The sequence below is a fragment of the Palaemon carinicauda genome, chromosome 23 (assembly GCF_036898095.1).
Source record: "Palaemon carinicauda isolate YSFRI2023 chromosome 23, ASM3689809v2, whole genome shotgun sequence".
Lineage (NCBI taxonomy): Eukaryota > Metazoa > Arthropoda > Malacostraca > Decapoda > Palaemonidae > Palaemon > Palaemon carinicauda.
This window is the reverse complement of record NC_090747.1, coordinates 75991126-76018331: the sequence shown is the minus strand read 5'-3', so window position 1 is coordinate 76018331 and position 27206 is coordinate 75991126. Positions and strand designations below refer to the sequence as shown.

Sequence of the window (27206 nt, the reverse complement as noted above, 5' to 3'; positions counted from 1 at the left end):
AAGCAGTCTAAATTATAGAGTTTAATACTTGCTATAACCTAGTGTTCAGTACTAAAAAGTTACTGAAATTACAATTGCAGAATTTTAAAGTGTATAGTTATGCAAATAAAAGGCCATAATCAAATGACAAGTAAACATATTACAGAAAATTATTGTAAGAATATAGTATGAAAAAAAAAATTATAAACACATCATAACTGAAAAACAGGTTGACTACATTTGGGAACCATTAATTAGCAACTTAGCAATCTACCCTATGAAAATAAAAAGGAGATTTACATTTAACTTACGATAAACATGCCTCCTTTATAACTCACCCTTCGCCGTCGGCGGTCATTCCGTCTGATGTGGTTCCACAACACCATCAACATCTGTCTATCCAGGCCAGTAAAGTCATCATTTCGTTCCTTGTGTCTCCTCCTCAAGTTTGACTTAACAATCTGCAAGTGTAAATAGGAGTTACATGAACCAGAAACCTTTCCTTAAAATACATCCATCTATAGATATAAAATCTACCAATATAAAAACACTTGCCATTCATTAACTGCTTAGATACACCATGAAGTGTAACTGGCAACTCTCACATTCTTCACATTTCTAATAAGACTAGGTTCCAGGGAAAAAGCATTTTGAAACTTCGCTCAATAAAAGATACAGTTCATTAAGCATGATTCTAAAGAATTTATGCTATATTTTTCATCAAAATATCAGTTAGATCATTATGGAAATATTAACCCAATAATCTTTAATTATAATAAAAATTAAAAAAAAATAAATACTTAATGAGTCTGAGACTTTTTAGCCACCATAGTTATGTATTTAACATAAAGAACGTATCGGAGGTGTAGTTGTGGGCGGGGTCTAATTGGCAGTCTCACGGCAGTGATGCCAAATGGCGGAATTGTGGGGGTAAAGAGGGAAAAAAATAGTTCTACAAAGGGATCTCCATCATTTCAATATCCGATTTCTGCTCTACTGTCTGGACCGGAAATATTTGGAGCGGAAAATATTTCCGCATAGTTATCAAGGTTGAAAAACTATTTTTGCCATATAAAACTGTTTTACATTTATAATATGAAGTCTTATGTTTTCATGTTTTGAAGGTTTTCAGTACCACAGCATTTAAAGGCCGTTTTCCTTACCAGTCAGAATTCTTAGGCAGATCCAGTGGCCGCACTGTCTCACTGTGGCACTCTCACAAGCAAGTCATCTGTCAAATATGGCTAGAGCTATCCAACAGTTACTGGATAACTGTAACTCTAGTTAAGCTTATTTCACCAGATTCTCTATAAAAAAAAAAATATACATATAACCAATCGTCAACATCAGCGAAACAACTGTTTATAAATGACTACACGATACTATGAAGGAGAAATATTGAAAAGCCATCCTAGGAGATGAGAGACCCCGCCCCGCTGCTCCACAACTGCAGAAGAAGACGATGAGTTATAAAGCCAATAGCATAGGCCTAGACTCCAGAGCCATCCTATCATCATTATCATCACCATTATTATTATTATTATTATTATAATTTGAGATACGCTATTACTGTCATTCTGTAGAATCTGCACATAACACATGTGGCTGAATATGTCTGACCTGAATATAGTCTTCCGTTCGTAAAGTTTACGTAAAGTAACAGAAAGGTAGAATTAATTGTATTTCCAAGGAGTTCTTCGTGGATTCTTTAGATAAGTCTTTGGAAAGCATGATTTGTCCTAATGCCCCAAACCATAGATCAAGCCAAGAAGCAACCTGAGTGGCATACTTCGCACCTCTTTCTATGTTTATGATCTCCGATGCTGAGAGGGAAGCTCTCAAGGAAGAGTGTCTGAGAAGGAATACCCCTAGTCAGCTGTTTGACAGAATGGCTGAAAGTCAGAGTTGAATAAGGTTCATTCTCGATTGCATAATACTTCCTTCGAAGTATAAAAGAAAGTGGGAGAGACTGGGAAGATGAACCTGCTCTCAGGGAATGAGAAGTTCCAGCTATCTGCAAGATAGCCTTCCTTCTAGCAGCCATCAGGCCCTTCGACCAGGGTAAAGCCACACTAGTCTTAGAAGGCCTCTGAGTACCAAAGATCTTGTCACGGACCATTTCTTTGTCTTCCTACGAGGTCATACCAGAATTTGAAAAGCTATTGGAGGATCTCAAGCAGGCTAAAACCTGCTAAACGGCATGCTCAGAGTCCTTTCATTCCTGTTCTGAACAGAAGTTGGGACTAGCCGCTCTTGGGAGAAATTCTTCATTTGTGTCCACATCCAAGCATTCATCCATGGAAGCCTGGGGCAGATAAAAGTCGTCAACCGTATCATGTGAAGGACTCCTCTCAGGAAAACCTGCCTCTAACTCTTGTCTGTGTGGATCCTTGATCTTAGTATTCTTGAGGACCGTTTTAGTCCTTTGACTCTTTTGGTGGAGGAAAATGCCTATCCAAGATCGAGGTTTTAGGAATAGCTTGAGGTTCCCTCAAAACACTAGACTTAGGGACAGGAGGTTTGGCGGGAATTTCTTTTGGGGGATCCAAGATCTCTGTTAGTGCGGGGTTGAACAAGATCTGCATGAGGAGGAGTATAGGTTGTCTTTTCCTTCCTCTGTTCAGAGATTAGTTTGTGGAAATTCTTACCCGGAGTTACCGGAGGTCACTGAGGACATGGATCTAATACTGAAGAAACTCTGTTCTTAGTGCTGAGTTTGGACATAGACCTCAGCGCTAATGAGATGCTACTTTGGACTAAAGTCCTCCTTCGGTCTAAGTGACCTTCAATGTGAAAGAAAACCGAACTCAGTGCTAATGAGATGCTACTTTGGACTGAAGTCCTCCTTGAGTCTAAGTGACCTTTAATGTTAGAGAAAGCCGACGACAAACTCTCCAAAGGGATACGCAGGGTTCCCGATTTGAGAAGGACGAGACTTAGGTGGAAAGGCCAACCCAAAAGAACTTTTGTAGGTCTGATAACAGAGTATCATACCAAGAAGGAAGCTTTCCTCTTTTTGAAAGGTCCAGAATTTCCCTTGGAAGACCAGGAAGTGGAGAACGTTTGTGAATCGGAGGACCTTCAGGTGCCCGCAGTGTCTTAGAAGAGTGTCTCTGTGGCAGAGAGAGATATTCCTTAGTTATTCTAAGGGGTCTGTCAGGATATATAGGAATACCCACAAACTTATTTAGGGGTTCTTAAAACCCTTCAAGAAAGAGAATTGGTCTACCGCTAGAGGTGGTCACAGTGGGAATCTTCACCGAAGGTGTAGGAATTGATTTCACCATAGGAGCTTGTGTAAAACATTAAATTGGGCGAAGTACTCGTGAAAATGTGAGAATAGTGCTGAAACGCGAGCGATTCACGATTAGAAACTTCCAAATCATGAGGGACCGAATACGAACAAGAAGCAGGAAGCCCTGTGGAAACCTGAGGAACTGGAGGACGACCAACACTCGCCACAAGTGACGATTGAGGCCTCCGAACCTGAGCGACTGGAAGCACTGTGGAGCACTTCAACGCTATCGAACATGGTAGCGTCGACGATCGCTTGGCTTAAGTGCCACAGGCTGGAAACGTAACAGGGGACAACTTAGTAGGACACGCAACAGATACTTGGTTAGTGGAATGTCCTTTACCAGTCGGTTTGTCTGGAAAAAGAACGCTTGAAACGTTCTGCAAAAGAACGAGAGAGTTTCGTTTGTGATCATGAGCGTTCAGCTCGTGAACGTGAGCGTCCCGTTCGTGATCGTCTTGCTCAAGAATGTGAACGAGAGCATCGGGAACGTCTAGTGTCTTTTTCTTGAACATGAGTGGCGCCCTCGCAAACGTGAACAACAATTCCACGAACGTGAGTGTCGCCCTCATGAAATGAACGTCGTCCTCATGATCATGAACATCTAGATCAATACTGAGATCATTGAATTCGTGAACGGGAATCTCGTGAGCATGAGCTTAAATCTCGTGATCGTGAGCGTATAGATCTTGATCTTGAACTCTTATAGCACTTTCGGAAAGAAGAATGCCGAGACCGAGATAACCTTCATGCTTGTGAGTAAAGCCCTGGTGTTAAACCCCTTCGTGAAGAAGAGCGTTGAGATCATGATAACCTTTATCTTTAACGTTAACATCGGATTGTCGTGAAAGACAACCTGACCGACCAGAAAGACGAGGTGATGAGTCGCGTTCTAATAATGATAAGGGGTTTGTGTGAAAAACCTTAAATTTCTTTTTTTTTATCTAGGGAAATTACAGATTTCACTGCATTAAATATTTTATTATTAATTTTATTATATCATCATCATCTCCTCCTATGCCTATTGACACAAAGGGCCTCAGTTAGACTTCATCAGTCCTCTCTATCTTGAACTTTTAATCCAATACTTCTCCATTCATCATCTCCTACTCCTCAGCTGTGTAGGTCTGGGTCTTCCAACCCTTCTAGTGCCTTGTGGAGCCCAGTTGAACATTTGGTGAACTAATCTCTCTCGGGGAGTGAAAAGAGCATGCCAAAACCATCTCCATCTACCCCTCATTATGATCTCATCCACATATGGTGCTCGAGTAATCTCTCATAGTTTCATTTCTAATCCTGTCCTGCCATTTAACTCCCAATATCCTTCTGAGGGCTTTGTTCTCAAATATGGAGTTTTTATGATAAAACAAAGTTTTATGAATACTTACCTGGCAGTTATATATACATAGCTAATTATCTCTATTTCGGCAGAATTTTTCTAAAACTAGGCAACCGCCTTGTGGTGGTTGGGTGATAACACCCGTTAAAGGGTGGTAGGAGGAATCATTCCCGTTTTCTGTTCTTCAGTTCATCTATGCCCGACCTGTCTCCTGAGGGGAGGTGGGTGGGCCTTCGAATGTATATATAACTGCCAGGTAAGTATTCATAAAACTTTGTTTTATCATAAAAACTCCATTTTTATGAATAGAACTTACCTGGCAGTTATATATACATAGCTGATTAACACACTTGGAGGAGGGTGATAGACAGTAACATCTTTGGGGAAACAACCAAAAAAGTTGTAGGATAAATAAACACCTTGATTCCTTACCTGCTAAGGTAGCTGACTTCAAAGGTTCCTGCCTCTTGAGTCGCTTTCCCTTAGGAGTGTCAGCCAGGATGTGACCTGCAGTGCTGAAAACACTCAATCGAGTCTGTCAACGGGGTGAGACCAACAATCTGACTAGACTTCAGGACTACCTATTGCCCAAAATAAAAAAACCGCAACTTTACCAAACCAACCACCTAACATTTGCAAAGTAGATAAAAATTATCTAACTAGACTGAGGTGACTGTACACAAGTCGAAGTCCTCAGACAACCAATAAAAAAATACACCAACCTATGTACAAGTAAACAAAACTAAGGTTGAGGGGAGGTAGTAACTCCTTTGCCTAATACAGAAGCCGTAGCTACGTATGGTCCCAAGGTATAACATTTCTCATAATCCACCCTCACCTCTCTGAGGTAATGAGAGGCGAACACAGAGTTGCTCCTCCAGAATGTCGCATCCATAATTTGACGGAGCGACATGTTCTTGCGGTAAGCAAGCGAGGTCGCAATGGCCCTCACTTCGTGAGCTTGCACTTTTAAACGTCCGAAGTGTTCCTCCTCACACAAGACATGCGCTTCTCTTATCACTTCCCTCAGGAAAAAGGACAAAGTATTCTTGGAAAGGGGCTTTTGTGGATCTTTCACAGAACACCACAGGGAGCTAGAAGAGCCTCTCACACTTTTTGTGCGAGACAAGTAGGTCTTGAGGGCTCGTACTGGACAGAGCAGCCTCTCTTGCTCTTGACCCACTAGGTTGGTCAAGTTAGGAACCTCAAAGGTCCTCGGCCAGGGCTTAGAAGGGTTCTCGTTCTTAGCGAGAAAGTCTAATCTCAAGGCACAAACTGCCCCATTCAGATTGAAGCCTACCTGTTTTTCAATTGCATGGACTTCACTAACTCTTTTAGCTGTTGCTAAGGCCAAAAGAAAGAGGGTCTTCTTGGTAACCTCCCTAAGGGGAGCCTGTGAGATGGGCTCAAATCTCTTGGTGCACAGAAATTTAAGAACCACATCAAGGTTCCAAGAAGGGGGCTTAAACTGGGTCTGCTTGGTCGTCTCAAAAGACTTCAAGAGGTCATGTAAGTCCTTATCGCGAGACAAGTCCAAGCCTCTATGCCGACAGACGGAAGAGAGCATACTTTTGTACCCTTTGATAGTGGACACAGCTAGCTTAGCGTCCTGTCTGAGGTACAACAAGAAATCTGCAATCTGGCTCACAGAGGTAGTGGATGAGGAAATCTTGTGCTTCCTACACCAAGCCCTAAAAGTCTCCCACTTGGACTGGTAGACCCTCTGCGAAGAGACCCTCCTCGCTCTGGCGATAGCTTTCGCAGCTTGCGCTGAAAAGCCTCTCGATCTGACGAGCTTCTCGATAGTCTGAAGGCAGTCAGATTGAGAGCGAGGGGGTTTTGATGATATCTCTCGAAGTGGGGTTGTCTGAGCAGATTTGGACTTGCAGGGAGGCTTCTTGGAAAGTCCATCAACAAGTCCACCACCTCCGTGAACCATTCCCTCATCGGCCAGAACGGAGCTATCAGGATCATCCGTCCCGAATCGAGGAGGGCGAATTTCCTGACTACCAGATTGATGATCTTGAACGGGGGAAAAGCATAAGTGTCCATCCCCGTCCAATCCATCAAAAAGGCGTCTACTGCTATTGCCTCTCTGTCCGGAACTAGGGAGCAATAGATGGGGATCCTCTTGGATAAGTTGGAGGCAAAAAGATCGATGAGGGGTCTCCCCCACAGCCTCCAGAGACTCTGACAGACCTGTTGGTTGAGGGTCCATTCTGTGGGAAGGACCTGCCCTTTCCTGCTGAGCATGTCCGCCCTCACATTCTTCTGTCCCTGAACAAACCTCGTCAGCAGATTTATCCTGTTCTCCTTCGCCCAAAGAAGGAGCTCTCTTGCTGTCTCGAACAGAGACAGAGAGTGAGTCCCTCCTTGCTTCCTGATGTAAGCAAGAGCTGTGGTGTTGTCTGAGTTGACCTCCACAATCTTCCCAGACACCAAGTCCTTGAAGGCCTTTAGCCCCAGAAAAATGGCCATCAGCTCCTTGTTGTTGATGTGCCATCCCAGCTGAATTCCTTCCCAATAGCCTGAGACCTCCTTGCTTCCTAGTGTTGCCCCCCAGCCTGACTCTGATGCGTCTGAAAACAACACTAGGTCTGGGTTCTTCTTGTGTAAGGAGATCCCTTCCCCTAACAAGGTTGGGTCCAGCCACCACTTCAGAAGAGTCTTGACTTCTATTGGAATGGGGAAGGAAAAGGAGTCTTCCTGCATCTTTCTGTTCCACGTCTTCGAAAGAAAGTGCTGAAGAGGCCTTAGGTGGAGTCTCCCCAGAGAGACAAACTGTTCGAGGGAGGATAGAGTCCCCAGCAAACTCATCCACTCCTTCGCTGTGCATCTCTTCTTGTCCAGGAAAGTTCTGACTTTTACGAGACACTTGGTCTGTCTTTCCTGAGAGGGAGAAGCCCGAAAAAGAACTGAATTCAGAACTATCCCCAAATAGAGAATAGTCTGATTCGGTCTGATCTGAGACTTCTCCCTGTTGATGACCAGGCCTAGAACTTGAGCCATCATAAAAGTCTTCCGTAAATCCTCCAGACATTTCTCCCTCGATCGTGAACGAATCAGCCAATCGTCCAGATAGAAGGATATCCTTATCCCCTCCTGATGCAGCCAACCTGACACATTCGCCATTACCCTGGTGAAGACTTGAGGAGCCGTGCTGAGACCGAAGCAAAGAGCTCTGAATTGGAAGCACTTGCCCTCCATTACAAATCTCAGGTACTTCCTCGAAGTCGGATGGATGGGGACATGGAAATATGCGTCCTGCAAGTCGAGGGACACCATCCAGTCCCCTGGACGTACTGACGTCAGCACCGACTGAGTCGTCTCCATGGAGAACTTTGTCTTCTCCACAAATACGTTGAGAGCGCTGACATCCAGGACGGGTCTCCATCCGCCCGAGTTCTTGGGGACCAGAAACAGGCGATTGTAAAAGCCTGGGGAGGATAGATCCCGAACCGGTTCTATCGCCCCCTTGTCTAGCATTTGGTTGACAAGGTCTACTAGGGCCTTCTGTTTCCCCGGATCTGAGTACCGGGCTACTAAGGCCAGCGGAGCATCTGCGAGAGGAGGTTTTTTCAGAAAGGGGATCTTGTATCCTTCCTTGATGACTGAGAGGGACCAGGTGTCCGCCCCTCTCCTCTTTCAAGACTGCCAAAAACCTGACAGTCTTGCGCCTACTGTCTGGAGGAGACGAACTTCATTTTCTGGAGCGAGGTCTGAAAGAACCCCTGGTAGATCTCGGTCCTGATTCTTGCCTTCTCCCTCTAAAATCTGGTCTTGAAGTAGTCCTGCCCCGAAAGGGCTGCTGGAATCTCCTTTCCTCCCGTTTCAAAGAAGAAGGAGGGGCTGCCAAGGGCTTACAAGCAGAACGAGATAAAAGGTCTTGGGTGGCTTTTTGGGCCAGAGAACGCGTAATGTCATTAACCAGGGACTCGGGAAAAAGATGTTGAGAGAGGGGGGCGTAAAGAAGCTCAGACTTTTGTGCATTGGTAACAGACCTAGAAGCAAAAGAGCAAAGCAGAGCTCTCTTCTTTAGGACCCCAGCTGAGAACAGAGCAGCCAACTCATTCGCCCCATCTCTGAGGGCCTTATCCATACAGGACATAATACTGGTAAGGTCCCTAGATCCTTCCATCTGTTCAGTTTTCCTTGCGAGAGTCCCAAGCGACCAGTCTAGGAAACTAAAAACCTCAAAGGTTCTAAAAATACCTTTGACGAGATGATCCAGCTCCGACATCGACCACATGACCTTGGCTGAGTTGAGAGCATGCCTTCTAGCAGAGTCCACTAAACCAGAGAAGTCACCCTTGGAGGAGGAAGGGACTCCCAGACCCAAAGGTTCTCCAGTTGCTTACCACATACCCGCTCTTGAAGCAAGACGAGCTGGTGGAAACGAGAAGGAAGTCTTAACTGTTTGTCTCCGCTCCATCATCCAGTCATCAATCTTCGTGAGAGCCTTCTTTGCGGAGATAGACAGCTTCATCTTGATGAAGGCCAACTGTTTCTTGGCCTTCTTTCTGTTAAATTGGGACTGAGGAGATTGAGGGGCAGCAGGTTGGAATTCCTCTCCAAAAAGTTCAAGAAGGGAGCGAGAGAGAACTTTGTAATCTCCCACAGCGTCGGCAGGATTATCATCGTCATCAGAAACATCCTCGAGGTCCTGATCCACATCTGCAATATCCTTCGAAAGAGAAGGATCCTTAGAACCCGACAAGGGCAAATCAAAGGCATCATCCTGCAAAAGACGGGTTGCATCCTGGAGTCCCGCGCTAGAAGAATCCTTGGGACGAGAGGCAGTATCGTCCCGAAGAGGCAGGGTGGTATCGCCCTGGGACCGAGAACGAGAGGCAGAGTCGTTCTGTCGTCGAGAGCGAGAGGCGGTATCGTCGTGGCGGCGAGAATGAGAGGCGGTATCGTCGTGGCGTCGTGAACGAGAGGCGGTATCGTCGTGGCGTCGAGAACTAGGGTCGGTATCGTCGTGGCGTCGTGAACGAGAGGAGGTATCGTCGTGGCGAAGCGAACGAGAGGAGGTATCGTCGTGGCGAAGCGAACGAGAGGAGGTATCGTGCTGGTAACGTGAACGGGAGGCGGTATCGTCTTGGCATCGAGAACGAGAAGCAGCATCGTTCGATAAGGTATCGTCCCAGTATCGAGAACGAGAAAACGTATCGCCCTGGTATCGCGAAGAAGTATCGCCTGGCGAAAGCACACATTCCTCATCCTGGCATAAAGAGGGAGAAGTTTTCTTTAAAGAAGAACTCCGTTCTCTCTTAGAAGCAGACTTCTTAATCGGCAACGAGTCGTCTTTACGTCTGTCAGACTGGGCGTGAGGGCGGCTAAAGGCTTGTACTAAAGTCAAAAGTTGTTCCTGCATGACAGACATAAAGGATTTAGCAACATCAGCTGGGTCTTGCGGACCCGAAGGGGGGGGGGCTGACGAATAACACTCGTAGAAGGGGGAGGATCTTCGGCAGCAGGCTTCGCCCTTTTCACAGGCACGGAGTCGAAATCATCCTCCGACGGACAAGGTTCATAACTGCTAGAACCGGGAGAGAAAGAACGAGACCGTTCGTCGCGGTTCCATCTCCTCTTAGTAGGTCTTGAAGCTTCATACTTCCATTTACGTCTGGACGAATTCGGTGAAGAAAACAACACATCCGACACGTCTTTCCCGTGACGGTCAAGAGCAGCCTGGGAATCGACAACAGGACTGTCTGAGGCGACGGCTGACCGAGGGTACGTACCTCTCACCCCCTTTCGGTCATCGACGTACCTTCTCTCTTGGTCCTGGGAGCTTGGTAGAGGTCTAGGCCTAGGGGTATGACAGATTCGGTCAGTCGCCACCTCCACTGCACTAACACAAGCACTTTCACTTTCCTTACCTTTAAAGGCCTCCAGTTGTTCTTTAATGGCCTTCAACTCGGCCGCCAGGCTAGCGTACCGAGGGTCATCCGTAGATACGGAACCTGTAGGAGGTGCAGGAGTTACTACCTCAAGGGAAGGATCAACTTCCAAAGAGGAATCAATAATAGGATCAATAGATAAATCTACGCTAAGTTCGTCTTCCTTACCACTAACAGACTTAGACTTAGACCTAGAAGCTCTCCTAACTCTATCGAGCTCTAGCTTACGCACATAGCGCTTCATAATTAACCAATCTTTCTCATCCAAAACCTTACATTCCCCGCACCTATTATCAAGGGCACAAACAAAACCCCTACAATTAGAACAAACAGTGTGAGGGTCTACCGCCATTTTCGGTAGTCTCACCTTACATTCCTCATTCGCACAGATACGGTAATGACTCTTTTCACTCATAATGAAAAACAGCAAAAAAAGCTAAGAGAAAACAAAATACAACGATCGCCAAAACCCCAAATCAGAGTACTTCACCAAAAAAGCAGACTGGTACACCGAGCAGGGAAAGCGAAGAAAAACTCTTAATGATGGACCAACGTGTTGTCGATCCGGCCGGCAGAGATGAACTGAAGAACAGAAAACGGGAATGATTCCTCCTACCACCCTTTAACGGGTGTTACCACCCAACCACCACAAGGCGGTTGCCTAGTTTTAGAAAAATTCTGCCGAAATAGAGATAATTAGCTATGTATATATAACTGCCAGGTAAGTTCTATTCATAAAACTACTAAATCTATTTTTGAATTTTATTATACTGTTAGTTTACATTAATTTATAGTAAGCTCTGTCCATTTATCTCACGACTCCTGTTTTCTTAGTCTTCAGAGTGACAACCTGCACCCAGCGGGGGACATGTTCTAGAAATTTAGTATAAGATGAAGATTCCCACGCAAGTGTCACTTGGATACGTTATCTGAATTAAAGAATCCTGTATTGAAGCCTATTAATGATGGGTGGCAAAAGCGATTTGAACTCCTCTCTGCTTTTGAAAGTGCTAGGTGAGGGCAAGCAATGACTAACAGTGGGGGATTCTTAGAATATTAGAGCAGTGGACACTTAAGTGAAAAAAAAAAAATACATTGGCTACTCCATTAAGCTTAAAGATTTCTTGTGCCACCAGCTTGGGAACTTTGTCAATGATTTTAACTGCCCGGGTTGGCTGCTGATAACATTTTGTGTCTGGATGTTTATTGTAGCAGTGATGTTGCTGGGTGAGATCGTTGCACCACCCAGGCAACAGCAACATACACACTGTGGCATTCATTTATGTACTATAATATGTAGATATTTGTAGCATGGCTTTAGGAAGTTACTATACTGTATTTGATACGCTATTTAGCTGTCCCTTCTGAGTGTAACACTGAGAATAACAAGCCTTTACATATTTAATAAGTTGCAGTTCTTACTATTACATAGGTTTTTTGTCTTTCTGATGTAGAGGTGAGAATGTAGACACAGGTCCAATGTGCACCCTTGTTTTATAATCTCTTTGATCTTGATGCAAGCTCATTCAAATTGTATTTGAATTTAGTACAAATATATACACTGTTAGGTTGACCTATGTTTATACTAGTACAGGGGGTCCTCGGGTTACGCCGGTCCCGACTTACGCTGTTTTGTGATTACGAACGCGCCCCCATAAAAATATAAAAAATAATATTAAGCGTCGTTCCGTCTTATAGCGTTAGCGTCGTAAACAATTGCGAACTAGTTTCTAGTGCGCAGTGGATGAATACGCTTTGTGGTAGTTGCGGGCGAGGAAGACGGCGTCCCTCAGTTCCAAGTCTACGCCATTTTGGTTGTGTTTGCCTGTTCTCTCTCTCGTTCTTTGGAACTTTTTGCCTTTCGTTATGGCTCCTAAGCATAAGGCAGATTCTTCTGATGGTAGTACGTCTAAGAAAAGAAAGGCCATCACCATGGAAGTGAAATTAGATATTATTAAGCGGTCTAAAAATGGTGAAACGCCAATGAACATTGGCCGAGCGCTTGGCCTTAGTCGTTCGACCGTGGCTACTATTCTTAAGGACAAAAGGCGCATCGTTGAACATGTGAAAGGATCTGCTCCTATGAAATCAACAGTGATAACCAAGCAGAGTAGTGGTTTAATTATTGAAATGATAAGATTATTAATGCTTTGGTTGGAAGATCAAAATCAACAGCGTATTCCGGTGAGCCTAATGGTGATTCAGGAAAAGGCTATAAGGTTGTTTGAAGTGTTGAAAAAAGAAAGGGGGGAAGAAAGTGAAGAGTTTTCGGCTAGTAGAGGTTGGTTTATGCGATTTAAGGCTCAGGTCAATTACCATAATCTTAACGTGCAAGGTGAAGCTGCTAGTGGGGATGAGAAAGAAGCAAGTGAATTTCCTAAAGTGTTGGCTGAGATAATTAGGGAGTGGGGTTATTATGCTTATCAAGTGTTCAATGTGGATGAGACAGGTTTATTTTGGAAGCGTATGCCTAACTGCACGTACATAGCAAAGGAGGAGAAGTCAGCACCGGTCATAAAGCCAGCAAGGAGAGGCTAACTTTGCTTCTTGGAGGAAATGCTGCTGGCGACTTCAAACTTAAGCCCTTGCTGGTGTATCAGGCTGAAAATCCAAGGGCACTCAAGGGCATTTGGAACAGTCAACTCCCAGTCATTTGGAAGGCAAATAGGAAGGCATGAGTGACACTTGCAGTGTTTGAGGACTGGTTTATCAACCATTTTGTGCCAAGTGTGGAGCGGTATTGCACCCAAAAGGGTATCCCTTTAAGATGTTGCTAGTGCTGGACGATGCCCCTGGACACCCTGCCCAGCTGGGAGACTTTCACCCTAATGTCAAGGTGGTTTACCTTCCACCTAATACCATGGCACTTTTACAGCCTATGGACCAAGTAGTGATTGCTTCATTCAAGGCATACTACCTCCAAAGGACGATTGCTATGGCATTACAGGCAACTGAAATGAAGAAGGGCTTGACTCTGAAGGACTTTTGGAAGTCCAACAACATCCTTGATGCTGTTAAGAACATTGCTGATTCCTGGGAGGAGGTTAAGATGACAAACATGAATGGTGTCTGGAGGAAACTATGTCCTCAATTTGTGAATGATTTCCATGGGTTTGAGGACACAGTTGACCATGTTATCAAGAACATTGTTGTCCCGAGTAAGGAAATCGATCTGGATATGGAGGTTGATGATGTTACAAGCTGCTGGAATCTCATGTAGTGGAGTTATCTGCTGGGGACTTGATACAACTAGAGAAGCAGATCATACAGGAAGAAGAAGAAACCCCCACCCCAGATCCTAAGGCTTTCACAGGGCAGGGCTTGTCAAAAGGTTTTGCTGAGATACAGCAAGCATTGGCAACTTTCGAGGCTCAGGATCCTAACATGGACAGGTTCACTAGGGTTTCCAGAGGCATCATGGACTTACTGCAGTGTTACAAGGAGATCTTGGATGAGAAGAGGATCCTGTCTGTCCAGTCTAACTTGGAGCAGTATTTTAAGAAAGTAGAGAGACCTGCACCCTCTACATCAGCTGCCTCTACTACTCCAGATTTGCCAGCAACAGAGCCTCTACCCTCTACCTCAGCTGCCTCTATTGCTACAGAGCCTCTACCGTCTACCTCCGCTGCCTTTATTGCTACAGAGCTTCCACCATCAACCTCAGCTGCCTCTATTGCTTCTCCAGCACCTTCTGTAGCTTCTGCCTCACCTCCAGACTCATCTGCCCCAGCTTCTCCAGCATCTTCTGTCTCACTTCCAGAGAATCCTGACTCACCTGCCCCAGTTTCTCCAGCATCGTCTGCAGCTTCCTCTCCACAATAAAGCTGTCTCTCCGTCCCTTGCAACATCCTTCCTAGTGTGCAAGCCAACCATAGGATTAAGGTAAGGAATTGTTCTCTTTTTTTATTAATATTTACATTAATTTATGTGGTAAGGAATTGTTTTCTCTTTTTTTAGTACTGTTTTTATGTCATTTGATACATTTTATTATAGTACAATACTTTACAGTACAGTACAGTACGTATAGAGTAATCTATTTATGGTGTTCCAACTTACCCTGAAATTCGGGTTACACCACGTCTTAAAAACGGATCAACGTCGTAACCCGAGGGCCCCCTGTATATGTAGATTAAACATTTAGAGGTTGATTCTTAAGAGGTTCTTATGATAGATATTTTCTATCTTTGCCTTAAATAAACCTTATTTTTTCCTTCTAATACAAAAAGTACATATTCCATTCCCCTACATATGTCCCCTTCTCAGCCACCAATTTAGATTTTTTGTGTTATTTGCTTCCTGTCTAAAATCTAACCTGAGATTCAAGCTATTTAATATATCATATATATACCGTTGGTTTTCCCTGGAATTAAACCATCGATCTTACTACCTGCTTTTTCGGCAAACTCAAGTAAAGAAAAGAGATCTTACCTACAGAAAATAAGAGCTATTTATTATTTCTGCTTATTTTTCCAGAATTAAATCAATGGTCATACTACCTGTTTATTCAGTAAGCTCAAGGCAAGAGAAGATATAGAAATTTGAGGTTCTAGCTGGGTCCCCTTGCCCAGTATAAAAAATCGAGGGGTGGTGCCCAGTGCCCCATTCTCTTGATTGTTTACCTTTAGCCCAGATTGTCTGGGTATTCCACTGTTTTATCTTTTTGAGTAGTGAACTTAGTGTGGTCAGTATATGGATACTAGGCAGTCTGCGTGCTACATCTGGCCACAGTCCGCAAACCACTACATCGTTCCTGCAATTTTTTAACAGAATCAATTCTGTTTTCATCATTGGATTGCCGCGAATGACATCCCAACCGACCATACGATCATTGATCAGAATAAATTCCAACCACATCATTGGATTGCCGCGAACGACATTCTGACCGACCAGGAAGGTAAGGTGATGAATCTCGTCCCTGCAATCATGAACAGATACAGCATCGTCAACCTGAAGGTCGTCTGCTGCATCAGTAGGAAAGGGGTTAGCTTGTGAGCTGGCAACATTCCTAAAGGGAGAAATAAAGGTCTGTAAATTAGGAGGTCTCGGAGCCACTGGAGTGTTGGATGGTTCTTCGTCAGCAGGAGGTTGTCCGGAGGGAGAAAGTAGAACCTCACAAATGCTCCGAGCAAAGTTGGCCATGGGCGAAGAATCTCTCAGCCTCACATTGAAGGAGATGAAGAAGTGCTCTTCGAAGGGGAAGAATAAATCCCCAAATATGGCCAAGCCTATAAAACATCTGAAATAGAGAAGGGCATCTCAGCGGCAGAAGGAGAAGTCGTTTCTCTCGAGGAAGCAACAACACCCCCAAATCTGTGAGATCTCCCAGGAGTTAAATGGACTGCGTTCCTACTCGGTCGTTCCCCAGAGGAAGACGGTCGAGAAGGAACTTTGGAAAGAGGTGAGAGAGAGCATAAGGAAGAAGAGGAAACTCGCGATTATTTTATCTCCGAGTTAGACTCAGAGAGAGAGAACAATCGTACTTAGTCTTCTTCTTCCTGCGCTTCCCAAACTTCTTCCACTGGGAAGCAGTCCACTCCCTACACTCCTCACAAGGAGAGTCTTGCTCGCAACAACGCCCTCTACATGTCGGACACAAAGAATGTGGGTTGGTGTCTACTGACAACATGAAGGTCCCGCAAGTACGATCTCTGGAACCAGGGCACATTTGCATGATATCGTCAACTAAGCACAATTACACTTGAAAAAGAAAAAGTAAGCGTAGAATGAGCGCAAAACAATAATGTTCGTCAATGTCTATGGCATCCTAGAGGAGAAGAGAGAGGAGACATCCGTTCTCTACAAGCCAAAAAGAAAAAGTAGCTAGGTCAACACTCCATGAGTTATAGGTGGCTGCTGGTACCACTAGCCACCCCTAACCCTAGTTATGGGTAGGGTTGCCACCTCACACCAAAAATCTAATTGGCTACCTTCCACCTTTGCTGAAAGTTATACAGTATTCATATATAAATAATGGAAGGTTTGTTAGTTTGGTCAACAATTAGAAGTTAAAGACCCATATGAACCAAGTGGCTGATATTGTGAACTTGAAAGAAGTTATAACTTTGAATCAAGCTCAAAAGAACTGAAAGCTAAAATCAAAATCATGTAAGAGAGCAAACTGAAATGCTCTTTTATCAAAATATATACTCTTCATAGGGTGGTTTTACCTAGTATACTGCTAAAAGCACAATGAATACGAAACTTAAGGTTCTACAAAATAACCTGTTATTTACCTGCACCTGTTGTTTACCTTTTATCAAATCTCACAGATCTCTTCCCTGTGTCCCAACTGTTCAACTTCTTTGACCATACCTAGCACTTATTTCCCCTTAATGCAAAACAAATCCTTTTGGTAAGCCTTGTCTGTAAATGTAACTTTTTACTAATAATGAAAAGGTCAACATGATTATTAACCCTTCTAAAATTGTGTGAGATATAGTGAGTCAAATGGCGGACAGTTACCATCCAATGATAGGAAATCATCATTATTGATATCAAATTGACTCATAGAATTGAAAAAAGGGGTTTGGCATTAACAATACAATTTTTATCCATATTTAATATGTTGCAGTTCTTACTACTTTTAATAGTAAAAAATGGTGAAGATTCCAACAAAGTACTTCAATTTATTTATGTAAAAATTATATTGCCTGTGAGCAGAGACCACTGCTTTCTACTAGACATACTTAATTTTTTATAAAACTGCAATATATTAAGCAAACTTTAATTTCTAGGCTAAACCTGACCTTCTTTACCTGGGGTGCCTTGGCAGGAACGTTGGCAACTCAAAATGTTGATCCCAAATTCAATCTGTATAGATTTCACTGAAAAAAATGGACCTTACCATCAGCTAAGGCTAGATGCTTTGAGGAGTACCAAAAGGTCTACCTGCGCATAATTCGTAACCATTGCCTTGACCCCACCCCATTCCCCAGTTCCAGCTAGTCAACTAAGGGTTGGGAGTAGATCATGTGTACTATATATCTTTGGCCTGTAGGATCTGTGCAAAAACTGCATTGACCTCTTCATTGCCTTTTCTGCTCATGAGTGATCTTTAAAAAGGACCAAGTAAAGTTGGCCATTCACTACTTAAATATATATACAAAAAAGTTAATCCTTTCCAATATTTGCCCATTAAGATGTAACAGCAGACAAAGCCGTACAAATATTTACTAAAGAATCATATACAAAGCCTTCATTTTTTCCTTCCTGGTTTTAAATTTACCTTAACTCAATTCTTTGGTCTCACAACCTCATGCAGAAACAAAATGCTGACTACTCACCTGATCTAATTCAGGCAACTCTGGGTCATACTCTGAGGTGGGGACCCAGATTTTAACATCATCGTCAAGGCCACTAGTAGCAAGAACGGGGATGTGTGGATGAGGCTCAAGAACATTGACCTGGAACAATGAAAAACACAGCTATTACATATACATTAATATTAGAGTACTGGTTTATGAAGCAATCCTTCATAACCATCATTAGCAAAGCTTACCGAGATGCGAAAACTCAAAACTTTAAACGCAATATAGCTACTCTCAAGCCTGAATAAACAGGAAGGGTTGTGTTCACCCATAAGGGCATATGAGAATTGTGAAAATATATAGTATCAAAGCTAAAGGTATCTTCCTAGAGATTCAATCAATATTAACAATAATCTATACATGCTACTGTATTACTACTTTTGTCAAGATTTTTTTTTTTTTTTTTTTTTTGGGGGGGGGGGTTAATTTTGTGCTGATTTCTCTTATTCCACTCTCCAAACCTATTATGTTGACTCAATAGGTTCCCAAAGATCTGTGGTTCTCTGTAGATGTGGTGCATCCTTAATGTACGGTGCTGATCAAATTAGGTTCCCAAAGATGTTTTATGATTATTCTGGGATATAACTACTGTATTTTGACATTTAAAGAATGCCGGAAGTGGACTATATTTAATCACGAAAATGCATATGTAGAAAATGGAAAAGAATTACTCCGGAATTTGCAAACTATGATTCTCTGGAGCTTAAAAACACTGATTTTGATATGCCAATGCCTAGAAGGAATATATGCATGTCCCCCGGTGGTGAGTACTTATACACTGAAAGAAGTTTATTGCACAAAAATTACTGCAGATTATAATGATGCTTAGCTAGGATTTTTGTATCGAGCATGCTTTGAACAACTCTTGCAATAATGTATTAATGCTTTGAGCACCAATATCATAGGAAGTATTTTATACCATTTTACAGGACTATAAATTATTTGCATTTTTTTAAATTCACAGGGATTGCCAACACAGACCCCCTGAAATGTTGGAGAGCAACTGTACCATAGTGACTTACCACTCCATTCTCATCTCCTGGCATGCACTGAACAATAGCCTCTGTTTCCCGATGCCAAATGAAAATATTGCCACAGTCTGAGCCGGATACAACATACTGACTGCCAGGACCAAAGAAATTCACTCCTTTGACTGTAGAAGAATAAAGTTTTTTCAATTAAAATCATCAATAAGAAGGACAAAATTAAAAAATCCTAAAAATCATTTTCTTACAGTATAATAAACCATTGCCTTCCAACTGCTGTACTGTACTTTTCTGTACCATAGTGAATAAGCCATCAATTGTACATTATTTAATCACATAAGTAAATGAGGTAGTCCTCTCCATTACCCAAGATCACCACCTTTTACTCATGCCTCCAGTGTAAGGTAGACTATATTTCACATAAAAATACAAACCATTACTTTAACATACCAAGAAGAACTTTTGGGAAGGAGGCAATTGATTCCTCTCTTCTTCATCATGCAGAAGAAATTAAAAAGACAATTGTGCTTGCTAGATTTGTAAATAAGAAGGAAAATTGGGGAATTGTACTGTATTTTAAAAGAAATTGGGAAGTGAAATAAGAATGCCTTGAGGGGAACAGATGAAAAGTAAAAGGCAGAAAGAAATCCAATTAGGGGTAAAGGGTACTTTACCTGAAAAAAATATCTCCTTGGAGGTCTCAATGCACCATCAAATTGACTGAGAGTTGATACCAAAAAAGGACTGGCTGGTGAAAAAGTAACCCTTGTGAAAGAATTGATAAAGGCCACGCAAAAATTGACATACATCAGTAGGTAAAAAAAGGTATGTAAATTAGATGACGGCAGAGAGAAAGAAAAGTAAAAGTTCCCCCTTCTTTATTGACATATCTCATTATGCTCACATTGTCGCTCAACCACACTTGCAAAAGGCCCATCACTCAATTCCTGAATAATTGCCAGGACAGCAACACTGCAAGTATTTCCCGGACTTTAACACGAAGACAAAGATCACCCACTGTCCATGCACACAAAGCAACTAGATTTAGATAATTATACAGATCACCCCTCCATTAATAGATTTATGAACAGAACAGAAGCATGTAAACCAGGGTATACCTGTATTACTATAGTACGCTATGCCATTTTTCACTGAGAAAGCAATGTTGAAGCTGCTAAGCTGTTTGGCATAAGGGAAAGCTGAGTTTGAATTTGGAGGAACAAAAAAAAGGAAATTAGTGAATGGCATATTCTGTTTATAAAAAGGTAAAACAAATTGCAAAAAAATTGCCTAAAGAATTGGTAGAACAACTGTTAATTTCCTATGCATTGAAATCAACCACCACCAAGCTAGACTGAAATTATCATTCATCGATACTGGTTAAAACAGCCCTAAAATTCTTTATGCCATTAAACACAGCAGTAAATAAAATATGAGAAAGTATTTTTACTAAAAACTATATACATAAGCTTTATATCATAAAAAAAAATGGTAGTTCAAGTACTGACAGTTTCTTTTTGTAAGTGAAGAAAATCCTTCAGTGGTTTACCTAAATTACCTGATTTGGAATGCATAGATAGTAGTCATGACCATCTCATAAACATTAACATTGGAAATCATACATATTCGCTGCTTTTATTTCATAATACAATTCTAATAAGGGAATATTGCAAGCACTATTATTGAATACAGATACGTAAAACATCAGTTTTATGAAAACCCTGTTTATTTTAAATACAGCTGTACTTTTTGACTACAGTATATGGACATATAGTTTACAGTAATCAACGACATAGCTTGGCCGAGAAATACAAGCGATGATTTTACAGTACAGGTATATATCAGGCATGATGTGACCCCCTTAAAATCAGCTTCAAAACTGGATCTTAAAAAGTGGCCTGATACTCAAGTATATACTGTAATTCTTCATGTAAAGTGGCCTTTACAACGCTAACTGGACACTACTCAGGATATCTGGATTTGGTCCGTTATAAATGAGTCCATTATTGCGAGGTTCTACTGTAAGTTAAAATAACTAAAGATATACTGTACCATAATGTAGAGCTCCAACACACATTATAAGCAAAACTCACAAGAGTATGTCAAACCCCTGCTTCACTGTTGCAATGTACTGTACAAATTGTGAGGACCAAGAGGATGGGGAGGCATGGGAACTCCATTCAGGGTAGATCCCTTGAGGAGAGGGTATGTAAACTATTTTTTTCTTTCGTTAACTGTTGAAAGCTCGCTATGTTACCTGGAGGCGAGATTCATCAAAATAAAGGCTGGTAGGTGGGACCCTCCGCCATGCTCGCCTATTAGCCATTATTTAGCTTTACTAAGTTTCAATATCTGTATCCAGTTGATGCTAGTGGATATTTCCAGATAAAAGACAATTTATTTTACTCTTATAAGAATAACACATTACAGTATATAAATAAAAGGAAAAGGAGTCAAATCAACAGATCTAAAGCATTATGAAATGAGGATTAAGACTTAGACCATAGTAGTGAATTAAGGTCTTCAAAAGCTCTCTTTCACCACCCCCAAAGAATATCAAAATAACCCCTCTACCAAGGCACTTTCCCCAATTTTGGGGGATAGCCAACATAAAAAATAAAAGAACAAATGGGGACTTTTCTTCTTTTTGCTCCTCATAGCCTGACGAGGGATTCAGTCGCGTTTGGCTGGTACTGCTAGGGTGCTGCAGCCCATCCTCCCTGTTATCCACCACAAATGAAGCTTCATATGCTAAATCCCCCACTGCCATTACCTCAGCGGTCACCAAGGCAACCGGAAAAAGTAGCAGGGCCTATCAGAACTGCCTCACAATCGCTCGCCATTCATTCCTATTTCTAGCATGCTCTTTTGCTTCTCTCACATCCATCCTCCTATCACCTAAATTGATTAATTGATTGATTGATTGAGAGTTTTTTGTCATCCTGAGATCTATGGTCATTGACACTGAACCTAGAGCTTTCTTCATTCCATCCATCCAGCCAACCTTGGCCTTCCTCCTTTACTTCTCCCATCAACTTTTGCATTCTTCACGTTCTTCAGCAGACGGCCATTTTCCATTATCTCTACATGGCCAAACCACCTCCACACATTCATATCCAATCTAACTTCTAATTCATTTCTTACACCCGTTCTCCACCTCAATACTCCGTTCCTAACCTTATTTAATCGAGATACACCAGCCATAATCCTCAGACACTTTATCTCGAAAACATTCAATTTGTCACCATCACTTTCATTCCCCAAAACTCCGATCCATACATCACAGTTGGAACAACCGCTTTCTCATACAGAACTCTCTTTACATTCATTCCTAACCCTCTATTCTATACCACTCCCATCACTGCCCCCAACACTTTACATCCTTCATTCACTCTCTGACGCACATCTGCTTCCACTGCACCATTTGCAGCAACAATAGACCCAAAGTACTTAAAATGATATGCTTCCTCAAGTAGTCAAACTCTCCATTCAATATGACATTCAACCTGGCATCAACCTCCTTTCTCGTACATCTCATAACCTCTCTTACCCACATTAACTCTCAACTTCCTCCTCTCACACATCCTCTCAAACTCTCACCAATTGATCCAGATTCTCCTTTGAGTCTGGAACCAATACAATATCATCCGCAAACAACAACTGATTCACTTCACGCATGACCACGCTCATCTATCAGTTTCAATCGTCGACCAAGCACTCAGGCATTCACCTCTCACAACTCCATCAACAAACAAATTGAAAAATTATGGCAACATCACACATCCCTGTCTCACCCCCACTCTCACTCGAATCAGTCAATACAATATCATCCACAAACAACAACTGATTCACTTCATGCATGACCACGCTCAACTATCAGTTTCAATTATCGACCAAACACTAGAGCATTCACCTCTCTCACAACTCCATCAACAAACAAATTGAAAAACCATGGCGACATCACACATCCCTGTCTCAGCACTACTCTCACTGGAAACCAGTCACTCACTTTATTTCCTATCCATAAAAAACATGCTTTACTGTGTATATATACTCTTCACTGTTTGCAACATCCTTCCACCAATGCCATATAACCTCATCACATTCCACATTGCAGAAAAGACAAAAGTAGGCTTAGAGATAGATACAATAACCATTCTATTATCACGCCTGTTTTTATGGATCAGTCATCCTAATATACAGAAGATCTTCATCGTATGTCTTCTGATTGAAAATAGGAATCTAATTCAAACAACTATGTCAATCACGGCTTATAAAGCAACAAAAGAACTCATTACTATTTCCGATAAGAAACAACTGGTATTTGGCAACATTGTGTTAAATGGAAGTTGCATCAAAGAATTACCATGAAATTTTTAACATGAAAGGAGTATAGACTATCCATGACAAGGTTTATTTTGAGATCAAAATATATTTCACTGCAGTATCTATAAGGCCTCTTCAGATTACACTTTTTTCTTTACCACCTTTTCAGCCACCATAAGCTCATCATGGTTCTTATTTTATGGTATTTTTCATGCAACTCATTCACCTTTTAAACATTTGTACAAGATTTTCCTATGATTCCCTCTATGTCATCTGCATATACAGTAGCAAGTTGCTGGAGGCTTGCCATTTTTACTCCAAAGTACACAATTTTTAGAAATATTTCACACGATTCTGTCTTGTAATTTCAAGTACAAGTATTTTGAAATTTAGTTCATGTTACTGGTAATTCACTGAATCTCTTAAACCAATTTTTTCCCCTAGAGCAATAACACTTTCAATGAGATACTTAAATAACTTACCTGTTGCATTATTCCTATGTCCAGAATATTTATGGACTGCATCAGCAGCGTCCGTACGAGATGTGTCAAAGAGGTAGATGTCATCATCATTGTACGAGGCTAACACGGCATCTCCATTACTGCTGTACACTGCACATGTCACAGTAGGGGTTGGTGATGCTTCATACTACAAAAAATTAATACAGTATATGTGTTGCTTTTAGGCTGAAAATGTCAGAAAGAAAATTTGACAGTTATTATTTTTTATTAATTTTCTTACTGCAACAGTACTAGTGGTAGTGTTGTGGCAGCATATGTTGGGGGGAAGATTAAACATTCAGAAAACACTTTTAACCCACAACCTGTTCCCTAGATCATTAACAGTGTTTTTACATGGCTTTGTTTCATCTAATGTTATGGTATAACTACAGTTAACTTCCTGATTACTTGAATATATTTCTATTTCTTGGTATATTCTAGCTTCATTATTGTTTTCCACTTTAGCCCATATACCCACATTAAAAGAAATAATTACATAATGCTTGAAGTTTAAATATTACAGATTTTGCTTGCCTAAACATTTCCAAAAACATGAGAACATGACAATACAGTAATGTACCTTTCAACTGAGCTTTCATCTATATGACACCTCACATAACAATTCACATAAAATCAAACATGATAAAAGGTTAACTTATTAAGCCGTAACATATCCACAGCCTTATTAATTTGTACTAAATCTTTCATAAATTCTTTTTTCATCTTTTTATACTTAGATGTTAAGCTTTCTTAGCTTTTACTTGCTCAAATTCTCATAAGAGCACAGTCCTTGGAAGAGCCCTAGGAAAGACTAGAAAAGGGATCTAGTTAACTCATTAAATCACTTATAATAATAACAATAACAATTTGGCTACATAACCAAAAGAACAATTAGTTTTTCTTTCAGCAATTTCTTTTTTAATTCATCAGATAATAACTTTTGACCATGACATCATGGTTTTCAGTTATGGAAACTGAATTAAAAATATGCAAATTCTTAATTCTAAGATGCAAGGCTTCTCGTTTTCATCAAGAATTAGTACTTGTCTTTTATCAAAATGTAGAATTTTACGGTAACATTTTTCACTAAGGTCATGGCAAGACATTTTTTGCTACTTTGTCATTCTAAACTAGGTTATTTTTCCCTATTAGCACGCTTGGCCTTGTAGCATCCTGCTTTTCTAACTTGGCTGCTTATAGTTTAGCAAAAAATAATAATAATAATAAAAAAGGGTAACCCTAGGTCCGAGCAGATCCACAGGCGTCTGATTTAATAAACCCTGCCTCAAGCCTTCATTCCCATGATGAAAAAAAGCTATCCCAGTACCATTCTCAAAACAGGCTTTGTGGTAACAGGTAGTCTTTTAATGAAACTAGTATTTATTTTTACTATAGCAATGAGAGATCCATGTTACGAGGAAACAAAGATGTAGAAATACTTCTAACGTGTTGCAAGAAAAATGTGATGTATTGGGGTTTGTTGTGTTGGTAGAAGGTTGGTGGAAATTTTCTGTAGTACATTATTTTCTCTCCTCTTGCTTCAGAGATACTTCAGTGCAACCATATCACAAGCTAGATTTTATAGTGATAATGAGCTGATTAAACTAATGAAGTTCTTATGTTTTCACCATGAGCTGGCGGCAGGAATAACATCAGATGCAAAGTTGAATGAAAACGAAGTCGTATCTCAAGATATGTTCCCTTTTTAAAATATACTTTTACGTATTCTTTTATGAGGAGAAATAGGATTAAAGCCTATTTAAACTAATTTTGTCATAAATGTTAATTTTAATACAATTTATTTAACAAGCAGTTTCATATATCAATAATTTTGAGTGACTGAATCAAGACCCCTATTTTTTCCCATAATGGGTCCTAAATTATGCTCAAAATAAGTGTATGGAAAAAACAGGTCTGAAAAACTATAAAGTATCTGTTACAGCATCATAAATTTGACAACACAGCAGTACCTAATCCAGGGGTGGCCAACCTTATGTTTCTCATGCACCAATTTTTTTCACTTCTAATTCAGATGCGCCACACAAACTTTAACACCCTCTCAATCCTCTAATATGGTGATTTGGGCATATTTGGCGTTATACATATACTCATATATATATATATATATATATATATATATATATATATATATATATATATATATATATATATTATTCGGTTTATGACGAAGTTTTGATGGTATGATTTTCAATACAATTACAGTAATATAAGTGGAGAAAAATGTACTATTTTTTGTTAATCAGAATTTTTGCTATTAAATAAAAAAAATTTTGATCAAATTATTTGAATCTTGTTTATGATGAAGGTATTATACTGCATATGTCCAAACTTTAAAAAAAATATATAGAAAGGGTGTATTTTGAATAATTAAAAAAAGAAATGCAGAACAGCAGACTGTCCCCTTAAATTCTTTTTGTATTTTTTCTGGAAATCAGTATTATTATTAGTATTATTATTTTTTTTTTTAATAAACAGGCATGTTTTTTTTTCTTTTATTATCTCTGGGGTATAGTGCGCCATTTGTAATCGTGTAATGCGCCACTGTTGGCGCATGCACCATAGATTGGCCACCCCTGACCTAATCCATCAATCGCCGTGTTTAAAAAAATAATGCAATCTGTCACTACCAAAAATCTAGATACAGTACTGTACCTAAATGATACAACAAAAATTTTAAGTGAATCCTATTCAGGGTTAAATCCTTAACACCATTTATCTATAAGAGGAACGAACACTGGAGGAATTATATCTGATAAATTATATCTGTAAATTTAAAGTAAATATTTATATTCAAATAAATAACAAGCTGGGGGACTTACCAAATGACGTGGGCAAAGTTTCAAAACAGCATAGCTGCCCAATCGCCTGTCATATACACGAACATACTGGTCGTGCCCACTTACACAATACTGATGTTCATTAACAGGATGAGCGTGTATACTATACAGCGAAACCTTACTACCAGCTACGTCCTTTACCACAGCAAGTCTGAAAGCAATGACAGAATAAAATCATAAAATCCACATAATGATATAGAAGAGATATTTAAATGTACTACTTTTTGAAGAATAAGTATCTATGTCTGGATATTCTAGAAGGATCCCAGAAATTCATAGCATCTACAGCATGAGAAGGGGAAAAGAGCCATCTGTTAAAGTAAAAGGCATGGAAAATGGCAAAATAACAACTGGAGGAAAGGGACAGAAAATCTTAACTGGAGCTCGAATCCCTTTTCTTGACCTTTAGAGCAAGCCCTAGATATTTTTTTAAATACAGTATGGAGTTTTGAAAAATAAAAAATCCATTTTTGGCAAGGTGTTGTGTGGTCCCTATGAATTTTCCTGTAAAAGGTCTAATAGGGATCCAATACATCACGATATACTAAGGAATGATTGTCTTCCCTGCCTTAGGCTAGTGTATCAATGTGGAAGGCAAGGAGCATGAGTACATACAAGAGGCCCCATGGGTTCAGCTATATTGAACTAGTTACAGCACCCCCCAATGCCAAATGTATCTGCTAAGTGATGAAACATCACCCATTGACAAC

The 27206-nt window shown here is 40.9% G+C and overlaps 2 protein-coding genes across 5 annotated transcripts in view; one reads left to right on the top strand and one right to left on the bottom strand.

Annotated features, from left to right (window-relative positions):
* Positions 1-27206, top strand: part of LOC137617179 (DDB1- and CUL4-associated factor 8-like) — a 483388-nt gene that overhangs the window by 412394 nt on the left and 43788 nt on the right. The window lies entirely within an intron of this gene.
* The window catches only part of LOC137617072 (DDB1- and CUL4-associated factor 8-like), a 56610-nt gene that overhangs the window by 28147 nt on the left and 1257 nt on the right, over positions 1-27206 (bottom strand). The window contains exons 2-6 of the mRNA XM_068346913.1: positions 26479-26647; positions 23621-23786; positions 18849-18979; positions 17803-17922; positions 318-440 (exon numbers count right to left, since the gene is read on the bottom strand). Of these exons, the coding sequence (XP_068203014.1) occupies positions 318-440; positions 17803-17922; positions 18849-18979; positions 23621-23786; positions 26479-26647 (709 nt within the window). The remainder of the gene's footprint in view (positions 1-317; positions 441-17802; positions 17923-18848; positions 18980-23620; positions 23787-26478; positions 26648-27206) is intronic.